Here is a 12452-nt window from a genome sequence, read left to right as displayed (position 1 = left end):
GAGGTACCACTGTAGTTCTAATCCTTGGGCAGTGGCATTGTCTCATGACAACTGCACTTCAGAGTCACTTCAATGCAACTATAAAATGGAGCTCTCAAAAAACGCTCCATCGAAGTGGAACTAGTTGCCTCTAATTGGCCCACTCACTTCATTACTGGATGCTCTTCTTACCCCTTAGATGTAATCACTCAAAGGAGACCATTATGCATGCACATAAGGTGTAATAATCTAGTATCTGAATAAGCAAGACTTAAAGATTGCCAGAGTCATCACAAATACCTACTTATCAGCCCGTCACAAGTCAGGCGGGTCCTGATAACTTTTTTAATCAACTAGACAAAAGCACAAACACTTTGACAAACAGGAATGGACAAAAACAACAACACTACACTTATAATTTGTCCAGCTCTTAGCATTATTATTGCTGTCAGACTTGTGCAACTCCACCATTATCAGCAACTATACCAGTGATTATATTGTGGCTGATAATTGTGGAGGAGATGCATGATTGTATGAAAGTCCTGAGCACAGCTTCAATTACTGGTGATGGGGGAAAGAGCAGCGAATGAAGTCTGAATTCAAACCCACAAATCACTCAGGCTGTTCTCTCAGGCCAAAATGGAGATGTGAACAAGTATTTTTTTGAGAGAGAGACTTTGTGAGTATAGAACATCAGTGGCATAGCATGGGTTACCAGTGCCCGGGGCCATGCGGTGGGGGGAAGCAGGGAGGGAAATGCATGCATGGAGTACGCATGAACATTCAACTGCCTAACTGCATCCACATCACCCAAGAGATCGCATCTGGTTCACATGGAGAAGCCGTTTTCAATGGAGTCCAGCAGCGGAAGAGCGCAGCTGTATTAACGCAACACCGGTGTTGAAATTCTGTGCACCTAACAATTTTGCGACAAGGGCAACCACCCCTGTGGCTCCCCACACACTACGCCACTGCAGAACTTAACAAAAGGCAGAAGACAGAACTGATAGGAAAACAGGCAAGTTGCTGCATTCTAGCAAAATGCTCATAAGGAAATGGGCACTATCTTTTTTTTTAAAGAAAAACCATCATAGTTAATGGTTCATTTTAAACTTGAAAGTTTGTGCATGAAAACAGTATCAGTTAAAGCTTTAGTTGAGTCAGAATCATTGTTGAGGACAAACTAATCAGTGGGGCTATAAGTTATAGTCATATATATTTGGATTCTATGTTTTTTAGTCTCTCCTAGGTTCTTATTACTGCAATATGGAGTGAAAAAATATTAAAAGATAGTCTTTCCTTCAAACAGTGTCTGACTTCCTTCAATATCTCAAAAAGCACAGATACAGTGGTACCTCGGGTTAAGTACTTAATTTGTTCCGGAGGTCTGTTCTTAACCTGAAACTGTTCTTAACCTGAAGCACCACTTTAGCTAATGGGGCCTCCTGCTGCTGCCCCGCCGCCAGAACACAATTTCTGTTCTCATCCTGAAGCAGAAGTTCATAACCCGAGGTACTATTTCTGGGTTAGCAGAGTCTGTAACCTGAAGCATATGTAACCCGAGGTACCACTGTACTAGGGTTTCTGTAAGATGCAAACGTATTTACATTTTATCAGTTAAATAACAGACTGATCAACTAAGATTGCCTATTAATTAGGCTGCTTTACAACACATAACTTATTTTGTCCCACAGGTAATTAAGTGAAGCTTCCTTGTTCCCAATGTGGTATCATTTCTATTATAAGGCACTTGCCCAACAACACCTCAATCTCTTTGACCCCCTCTTCCTCAAGCTCTGTACCCTTCACTCTTCCTATTTTCTCAATACTTGCCAAAAAGCCCAAGTATTTTGACTTTTCACTACCAAGGAGCGGGTTTAGATTATGCAAACATGGTTAATTTATACAGTGTCTTATGCCTGCACATTTTAATACCCTTGGTACAAATTGAGTGTTTCCTCTCTCTATGGAGTATAAATTAAGGTTACCAGATATTTTTCAATGAATCGGGGGACACTTTTCAGCTTCAGCGGATTTTGTATGGGGACTGATTTGTAAATCCAGGGACTGTCCCCGGGAAATGGGGACGTCTGGTAACCTTAGTATAAATGCAGCCCTGGTTTTATCGAGCCTCAGGATATCCAACTCATATATTGAACAGAAAGCAGATATACAGTCTTCAGAAAACAGAAAATGAAAACATTTTTGTGAAAAAAACAAAACGGTTTGCTCAGCAAACATTTTATTCAAGCACTGGAGATTTAATACTGAAAGCAGTGGCTATCACCATACACTTCACAGAGAGAATAAACATGCATATAACATGCAGGTTGTTCTTCATCGTGCAATAAACACAGCGTTGTGTAATAATAAAGATTTCAGGTCCATGCCACATACAGATTCATCATTTCACTAATGTAAGGGATCTCCTCACTACAGAGGCAAAATATTCCATTTTTTATTGTATCATCATCATGTGAAAACTAAACTATACAGACAAGAGGCAAGCGAATTCAAAGAGGGCAGACCTATTCTGTAAAAAGGCATCATGTAACACTATGTCCCACTTCACTAGTCTTCCTGTAGTACAATCAAACATCAATTTGACAATTTGATTAGGCTACAGTGCACATATGGGGAAGAAACCAATCAGGTTCTTGCTCTCCAACATCTCTCAACCCCAGCCTAACTGCTGCCTACCGGCCACCTTTATTGTCCCTTCGAGCCCATTTTCCTTTCCCCCTCACTAGGCCTGGGTCCACAGACTCTAGGCAATGCATCTTCCATTATCTGAAAGGAAAAAACCTGGACACATCAGTCACCACTAAGTATGCCTTGAGGTATACTAGACAAAGTCTGCTGCATTCAGGAACAGGGCCTCTACGCTTGGTTTAAGACTAAAAGCCCGTCACTTGGGGATTAGACGCTGTGTAAATCTGTTGATGTTTAAAGTATCACAATACTCTTAGTTATCAGGAGTCACGGGTAGCAGCAACACAACTGGGGGGAATACAGGCAGCAGGCCCTGTAACTCTGTGCACAGGGCTGAAGTGTATCCTTAAGTTTAGGTGATTCTGGTACCACTCATAATACTGGACATGGCAAGGCCCAAAACTCTTTCCCTTCGTAACCAGTGCCATTTAACCAACAATTGTGCTTTGAATTGGGAGCAGTGCACAAACTATGAAAAGAACTCCAGTTTCTCATTTTCTTTTTAATCAAGAACAAGCCCTTCTTCACACAAGCAATTCTTTGAAAAGCTTTTGAGACTTATGAGGAAGTTAGAAAAGGAGGGCAGTTCAAGAGAGGGTGTTTATTTTGTTGTTGTTTTTTTAAGCACTGAACTGATCAGTTCCCATGTGGCACAGCAGGTAGCAAGGCACAGCAGCAAGCTGTAGTAAGAAACCAAAAATGCAGCCAATGCTGTATTGTAAATGGAACCAAGTACAAACGGCAAATTCATACATTCCAATATGAACAGAAAATACAGGGAACCCACAAAACCTTTGCAGACCTCTTATGCATGCTAGGTGCAGGATTAGTGCTTAGTGCACAGACTCTTGGAATGATGCGTTCAGTGGTGACTTCATTTCTGTGGAACTCTCTCCCCAGTGGATAAGTACTTGGCCACATCATTCTTTTCTTTCAGGGAACAGATGAAGACACGCCTTCTGCAGCAGGCTTCTGGATGAGGGTATCAGTGACTTAAATAATTTAGGAAGAATTTGATGATCATGCTTGTTAGAAACTGTACCAATATAAATGTTTTCAACTTCTACATTTCATGGATATTATTAAGCATGCATTTTATGTTGTTTATTATGCTATAAAACGCCCTGTAGTCTTTGGATAAAGGGTAGTATACAATTGGCTAAATAAATAAACAAATACATTTTTAAAAGAAACTGCTTCTCCAGAATGGGGTGGAGGATGATGTAAGCATACATGCATATGTGTACAGTGGTACCTCGGGAACTTAATTCGTTCCGGAGGTCCGTTCCTAACCTGAAACTGTTCTTAACCTGAGGTACCACTTTAGTTAATGGGGCCACGCGGCGGCAGCCGCCATCACGCAATTTCTGTTCTCATCCTGAATCAAAGTTCTTAACCCGAGGTACTATTTTTGGGTTAGCGGAATCTGTAACCTGAAGCGTCTGTAACCTGAGGTACCACTGTATTTCAGCACAGCAGGCCCCCAGAGTGCTGAGAATATTATAAGATGGCAACAATCCTGAAGACTGCACAGTCCTTCTGTGGCTCTCTGTCTCTGGTTGGTTTGGCATGCAAAAACACGGCTTTGCACACAGCAATTTGTACATGTGCACCAAAATCGTTTTGCAAACTGTGGTGCCTTATCCATGAATGCATATCAATCAACCTACCTGCACCTATGTGCATATACAGTGTTAGTGAAGTGACAATGCAAAACTAGATTATGCATGGATAGAATACCAGAGCAGCACTTCCACTATCCCTTGGGAAGAAAATAGCATTAGGATTACCATGTGGATGACTCTCTATGACTTCACCCAAACCTCCTCAGCGTAATCTGCCATTTAACACAGCTTGAAAGAAACCACTTTCAATGGTCAGTCAATATGCTGCAGCTATTTCTTTCCCTCTTCATCCCTGGCTGCAAGAAATAAGTCCTGGATTCATATAGCAGCCATGATCCGATTTGCTCCAATCCCAGCTCAAGCAGCTTTATACCACCCCACTAACAAGATCAGTACTGGCCAAACAGGGTTTATCCAGGCTGATCAGAGATGGATTAGATAACGAAACCCTAACTGCCTAAAGCTGTCTGCCGCTGCAACGGATAAAGAATGAAACATATGAGATATATTGCAACACTGCCTCTAAATTAGCCTCTTGCACCTAATTGTTGCTTTCAGAGTTCTGTTGTGACCCGAAAATTAAAGTAAATCGTGTACTGCATGAACAACATTTGTATAGCAAAATTGTTGTTGTTGTTTATCAGCCACCAAAATGTTGTGGTACTAGTCGAACAGAGGATAGTAGGAATGACAACCCACTGTAACCTTTGTGATAAATATAGACAAAGTCAGAAACCTATCACAGCATCTGTAGAGCATATGCATTCTTATTAACTACTGGTTTATATTTTTAAAATGCATCCCAAAAACGTTTGTCCACAAAATAAGATCTTCAAGACAGCTAACCATCATAACAATTAAACACACTGTACAAATAACATCAAAAAATATCCGCAACACAACCCCTTAATGGAAAACAAAATGCAGAGCAACCACTCAAGAAAACGTCCTTTTGAGTAGCAGAGAAATACAGGGGTTGAAGCTAAATTTCATGGGGCAAAGTCATCCAGAATACAGATGCCATCAGCAAGAATCTCTCCCACCACTTCACTTCTGTTGAGCCAGGACAGAAAGTAGGGCCTCCCCTGAGGACCGAAGCATGTGGATAGGTACATATGGAAGACAGCATATTTTAGATACTGCAGTCCCCAAGATACTGAGAGTTTTGAAGGCTAGCACGATCACTTTGGATTAGATGCAAAAAATATATTGAGGGATCCCATGAAGATGGCACAATATGGGTATTATGTGAGCATAAGCTCTGGCTCCTATGAGAAGCCAAACTACATTCTACATCAATTCTTCTGGATTCTTTTGGAAGGCATCCTTATAAATGATGTTACAGTAATTCAATCTCGATGTTATCAAGGTATTTATGGCTATGGTGAGGTCTGTATTCCCCAGGAAAGTGAGTTGTAATAGACGGAGTTCCACAATTTAGGCTGTAAGAAGCGTCTGATCAGGAGGAAATTGCAGTTGATACCGCACAATGAATGGGTTCTCTCTTACACACAATCATTTTCTGACAGTATTTGTATCATTATTGTTGTTCCATCTCTTTGAACACAACATTACCAATGTCATAACTACTATGGCACATTAGTGAAGAGTTCGATTCTCCTTCTTTTTTCCCATTCCCATACAACTGACTATAGCAGGTGATGGGGGAACAGTGGCTCCACTTGATTGTCCATGTATGCCTTTTACCCTCACAAAGCAATTCATGTGGAGAAGAAATCAAGAGACAGAGAATCCTAACATAAAGAACTGAAAAGTATGCCCTTAAGAATAAACTGGAGAAATTTGTCTGGACTAACTAACACATAAGGTATTATTCTTAATGCGAGCCGGAATGATGAGATAAAAACAGCGCTTTCAAACCCATAAAATTTCTAAGACTCCTGAGCATCAGGGTATGCCTTATAGCAATGGTAGCCGATGTGGTGCCCTCCAGATGTTGTTGGACTACAATTCCCATCATCGCTAACCAATGACCATGCTGGCAATAGCAACTGAGTTAAAACTCCAGCAACATTTGGAACAAACCACATTGGCTACCCCGACTTACAGAATACTACTTCCAGCATGATACATCTCATACACATGCCACTACATATGTTGGACATGCTTCTGATTTCCTGAAAAGAAAGTTTTCATATGTTCAGTATTAAAAACTGTAAATCAAAACAAAAGTCACTTTTTCCTATGGATGCTAAAATGTGTATTTTGTAATATAAAGACTCCTAAAATGTGATTAGGTAGGCCACAATCATGGACATATTTGCATACCTGTAAATATTATTTTTTTCCAGTATTGCAAGAAAAACTGGGCTACTGCGACATTTAAGGCCCAAGGGATATTCTATATATATTGGATGGGAGGCAAAGGAAAAGTTACATTAAAATAGTTGCCATAGGATATTAGTTCCAGTTTGAGAAATTTCAAATTCATTGCAAACTTAAATCTCTTGCTACAGTTTTCTTACAGTTTGCTAGAACTGTTCATGTTTTGCTTGCATGAAACAGATTGATACAACATGATGCTAAAGTCTCATTTGCACATGAAGTGAGCAAGGATTCTGTGTTAATTAAGCATTCTGTGTCCTATACAGTCGTACCTTGGAAGTCGAACAGCCTAATTCTTGAATGTTTTGGCTCCCAAGTTCCAGTTCGGTTCCAGTTTTTGAATGTTTTGGAAGTCGAACGGACTTCCGGAACAGATTCCACAATTATGTGGCTAATTGCATATCAGGAGGTAACAGAGAATCACACAAAATGGGACAAATTCCAGAAGCTAAATGGAACATTAGTGCAAGAGAATGAACATCCACTTGGGGCCACCAACTAGAGTCATAGAGGCAATCAAGAGCTGTAGCAGAAAACATCAAATTGCAATGAATAAATCACACAGTTTTCAAAGAGTGGAACACAGTGTCAGCAACAGAAATGAGCATCAAGCACACAGTTTCTTGTCCAAGCAGCACTCAGCAAAGTAATACATTTCTGTAAAGAATAGTTTCAGTTTAGAGTATTTTCCTAACTTGGCAGATCAGAAGGAAGTGTACACAGCAATTCTCTTTTTAAAACAATTTACCTCATAGTCTCTAAATAGTTTAAGCAAAACATGTGGCCAGAGAAGAAAATGCAATTTTTTAAAAAATAAAGGTTTACAAAGTTTCTAGAAACAAAGGGCACCAGCAAGAGATAAAACGCTTTCTACCCTCCTCCAGATGCAATTTTCAAGTTTCCACCTCTTAATTTACTAGATGCACCTCTATACAAACATTTTCATAATACAACTGCAAATACAAGCTAAGTAACAATTAGAATCACCCATACCCAAAAAGTAACCGAAAGATGTGCTTGTTTCTTCCATCTATGTATATTCAAGCATAAAGCTATCAATGGCTCATTAAGTCACTTCGGTTATATACCATACTGGCCTAAATATAGGCCATACTTTCCCCCAAAATCTGGTTTATATAATCCTGAATGCACCCTACAATTGCAGTCTTATAAGTAGAGAAGCCAGGAATCAATATGAGACCTTGGGAACTGCACGGAACTTCAGCTCTTTTGCAAAGGATCACCCACCCTTCTCAAGAGGTAGCCCTGGCTGCCTGGTTAGTTATTCATTGTGAGACAAGTCTAGAGGCTGCATGTGTTCTTTCAGATTTTAAAGAGTACCATGTGGTGCTGGCAGAGAATTTAAGTGTGTGTGTGTGTTTCCAAGAGATCTTCTTTTAGGGGGTGTGGCCTATATTCAGGGACAATTTATTTTCGGTATTGCCTCCAGAATCAGAGGCCTCTGAATATTAGTTGCTGGAAAGCGCAAACAGGGAAGATGCTATTACACTTAGTTCCCATTTGTGGGCTTCCCAAAGACATTTGGGTGGTCACTGTTAGAACAGGATACTGGAATAGATGGGCATTTGGTCTGATCCAAGCAGTTGCTACTGCATAATGTAATCCAACACACAGTACACTAAGAACACACTACTCAGCAGCATGAAGCAAAGAGATATCACAAATTATAGGTCAGTATTTGGATGAAGTGTTCTCTTAATTTATTAGACTGTCAATCTATATCACTTCATACTATGTCTGTTATTAAGAGTTTAGCGTGAACCAAGAGTTTTTGGATTTGCTCATTGGGTGATCTTCTGCCAGGAACTCTCTTTCAAAGTCAGTCTGGGGTTTGGAATATAATCTGGCTCAGAGACTACTTGCTAGGCTAGACTGCAAGTTCTTTTTGCATACTAAATGATTACCTATTAATACATGCTCGATATTCCTCATTCTCTCAATAACCAGCTGTATTTTTCCTATACATTAAAAAACCCAAACATCAGTTTGTTTCCCATCATCAGTGAAGGGAGTTTGCATCTACTTGCTTTCCCCAGGAACAAGTGAGGGGAGGCAACTGATTAGGAGACCACAACTAAGTTTCATTGCTAGGAAGTGAATCCTTCACTAAAGAGGTACTCTCTTTCCCTGCAATGTTACAGGTGCTGTCTAGGTAGCTATGATGAGAAACAACTGCACTTTTTCATATGCAGATTAGCTTACTAAGGATGGAGGAGTCTATCCTCACCTGCAGATTTAAATAGCAGACTGCAACCATTCTGAGCTAGCAAATCTGATTCTGAGGAAGGGCAACAGGATGGCCCCAAGTTCTACCAGAAAGTAAGTCCTCTGGCCCACCACCCGACACACAGCATGTTTTCTGGCAGGTACAGTGGTACCTCAGGTTAAGTACTTAATTCGTTCCAGAGGTCCATTCTTAACCTGAAACAGTTCTTAACTTGAAGCACTACTTTAGCTAATGGGGCCTCCTGCTGCTGCTACGCCGCCGGAGCACGATTTCTGTTCTCATCCTGAAGCAAAGTGCTTAACCTGAAGCACTATTTCTGGGTTAACAGAGTCTGTAACCTGAAGCGTATGTAACCTGAAGCGTATGTAACCTGAAGCGTATGTAACCTGAGGTACCACTGCAGTTCTTGTGCTGGCCTTTGTGCAAACAACAGCTAGAGAATTTCAGGAGAAAGAGACAAAGAGGGACACCTTGCCACTCATTTCCCCAGAAATAAAATAGCTGAGATAGGCACAAATTAAGCTAGCATGTCCTCCTGTTGCCTAGATTATATTTTATCAATAGAAAACAAACACCTCATTTTAAAGTTAATAGTGCAATCCTAACTCCCAGATATAATAGCTGAGACAGGTTAGCTGGAGCTGGAAATAGGCTGCCATCCATGATTCGGGCTGCCATCAATGACGTAGTCCAGGGTACCTACTCATACTTGTTAAGGGAAAGCCCTGCTAGCAGAAGTTAAATCAGCAGAAGTTACACCAGTGTAGAGGGCAAAAAAGGATTGCATTAAGGGGGAGAAGTGGGATAACCAAAGTTATGCTGCATGCTAACTCCATTCACTGATGCACAGAGCTCTACGAAACTCAGCAGCCGAAAATGTGGGTGTAATTAAATTCAGTGCACAGGAATCAATGGAAAGGCAGAAAATGAAAGTCTACACTGCACACGCACCCCCCCCAAAAAAAAAACCCTTACTACACACCCCCTGGCCAGAAGCAGTTAGGATGCAAAGTAATTTACCCCCTGACAAATCTGCCTGGTTAGGATGACTCTAAGTCTATATTAGACCACTGTAATCAATGCTGAGCACTGGAGTACCCAATGAGTCTCATGGCTCAAACAGACAAAGGCCCAATGTGTCCCGTGGCTCAAATCAGGTACATTGGCGAAAGAAATGAAATGTGAATGAATCTAGGGATTTAAACAGGAAGTTCTTTGTGTCCATTGAATTATAAAGATATTCTTTGCTTTCTAATAAATGAAAGAGTCCAAATCCTTAAACAAATTGAGGGAGGGAAAACTGGTACAAGTATACATTTGTAAAATGACATTTTAATAACTTTATGCAGAATGTATTTGTACATTATATAGTTAATATTAGTCATATCAAGGACGGCTGTGCAATATAGTACTATTCCTTCACCAGCAGCTTGTTAATTTTATGTATCTGATTTCTCCTGTGTCACTTTAACTGTTCTCCATCTACAACAGACATCAGTGCCTGCAATTCACAACCATTCATACTTTGGTAGCACCCCACTGCTAGTAATGCAAAAAAAAAAGAACTCTACCAGCACACAACATTCATTTCTTCTCCCATGGACGGTCATGGAGAAACTCTGGTTGGTTGCAAGCATAGAACTGCCAGACTAGACTCTGAAATAAGGCTGCATATAAGCCTATTTCTAAAAGATGTCCTTTTCTTTAAGGACCACATTTTGTTCTACAGCAGTACAACTCCACAGATTAGAACAAAAGTCCCCCATCTCAGAGCATCATAGCTCAATACAACTGTAAATGACTACTACCAAAGTAGTAGACATTCCCTTATTTTTGAGGTTTCAGACTGGCATCTCTAGTAGATTACCACAAAACTCAAGGTAATTGTTTCCTCCTCTATCACTGGATGGATGAATGAATGTCCCTGAAGTGAATACTTAAGAAGCAGTGGAGTAACTTCACCTGCAGTCTGTATGTCACATCCAGGTTAGGGTGGCTATTCTTGGGGCAAGCTTGATCATATCTAAGTTGCATTTACACTTCAGCTGAGCGGTATACTAGTTTATCTGGGTGAGTGACAAGTGTGAGTGAAAGCTGTACAACATCTTGATGAACAAATGATTTTTTATGAAGAGTTTAAAACCTGAGTACCATGCAGCTATCTTTGACAGCCCCAGAGTTAAAATAAAGTCCATACAGTGCAATCCTAGGCATGTGCATTTACTCCCAGGCAAACCTGAATTGGATTGCAACCTCAGATACAAGCAAAATATCCAGAGCCACTTCATAAAACTCTACAGTTCTTCCACAAAGCAAGGAGAGGCCTAATAAACTTTCTTGTGGAACAGATCCAAATGAAAAGCTGTTTGCCTCGAACTGCCGATATGGGTGCGATCCAAAACAAAAAAACTTCGTCTCTTTCTAGGCCCTCCTCTCACTTTTTAAAACCGAAGACCAGCAATGCATGCTCGTTTGCAAGTGTCAACCGTGACGGTCTACACGTAGGTTGACAAGCAAAAAGGCTTTGCGCACACACTGATGGTGATGATGTTGTTGTTGTTGATGTTGTTGTTGCTGCTGTTACACTTGAGGCAAGCCACCACAATATGCTTCCCCCAGCTGCCCTCCCAGACCAACCACGGAGCTGCAGGATACCCTGCCCACACCCCTGCTGGGCCCTCCACGTTTGCGAAAGCCCCTTAGCTTTCCTCCCCACCCTCCCACCTACCCCGCTATGCCTAGGATCCTAACACCGGCCCGACGGGGGGGGGGTCAACGGGGCCAGCATCCTCCCAAAGCGGCGCGCGCACAAACGCACTCCTGTGGGGGCGAGGGACAGGATACCCTCCAGTCTCACGCGCAGAGACCCGTGCGCGCGCGCACAAACGCACCCGCGCCCGGGCGAGCGCGCCCCTCAAGGCCACAAGGGGGGGGGTAAGGCGGCCGTCTAGGGTGGCGCCACCGCCTCCTCCTCCTCCTCCTCCCCCGCCGCCTTCCCTGCTAACCTGCATGCCTCCTCCGTCCACCTCCGCCTCGGTCCGCAGCCTCTTACTAAGGCCGCTATCGGCTCCGTCGCCTCCGGGCATGGGCTGCTCCAGTTCGGGTTCCCGCTTGATCCCTCGCGGCGCTGGGACGCCGGGCACGAGCTGCTGGTGCTGGGCGCCGCCGTCCGCCATCCGAGCCGGACCCCCGGCCGCCCAAGCGGGAAGCGCAGCCGTCCTCGCCCCCTCGAAAAAGCCCGGCAGCAGCAGCTGGAGCTGGAGCGGCGCTGCTGAAGGCCCAGCCAGCCCGGTCCGGCCAGGACCAGCGGGAGACGAGGAGTAGGTGAAGGGGGAGCGCGGGACCGGCGCCTCTCCGGAGCCCGCGAGCGGGAGACCGAGGCTGCGCCCAAAGAGCGCGGCGGCGGCGCCGACTCGGGCCCGCCGGGCAGCGCCGAAAAGAACCAAGCAAAGGGAAGGCGAGAGAGAAGGCGCACCGACGCGCGAAGCGGTGCTGGCGGCAGGCGCAGCAGCAAGAGCCGTCTCCGCCGGAGACGTAGAGTG

The 12452-nt window shown here is 42.9% G+C and overlaps 1 protein-coding gene across 11 annotated transcripts in view; it reads right to left on the bottom strand.

Moving 5' to 3' along the window:
• RBFOX2 (RNA binding fox-1 homolog 2) overlaps positions 1–12452 on the bottom strand; it is a 175648-nt gene extending 163196 nt beyond the window's left edge. For 6 of the 11 annotated variants that reach the window (XM_053404785.1, XM_053404787.1, XM_053404791.1 and 3 more), the window contains exon 1: positions 11916–12440. In XM_053404785.1, the coding sequence (XP_053260760.1) occupies positions 11916–12086 (171 nt within the window). In that variant the 5' untranslated portion in view covers positions 12087–12440. Of the gene's footprint in view, positions 1–11915 lie in introns of all 11 variants that reach the window. The other 5 variants (XM_053404793.1, XM_053404792.1, XM_053404786.1 and 2 more) reach the window with 5 other exon arrangements.

Source organism: Podarcis raffonei, chromosome 10 (genome assembly GCF_027172205.1).
Source record: "Podarcis raffonei isolate rPodRaf1 chromosome 10, rPodRaf1.pri, whole genome shotgun sequence".
Taxonomy (NCBI): Eukaryota; Metazoa; Chordata; class Lepidosauria; order Squamata; family Lacertidae; genus Podarcis; species Podarcis raffonei.
The sequence above is the reverse complement of the archived record's forward strand: the minus strand, read 5'-3'. Positions and strand labels throughout refer to the sequence as shown.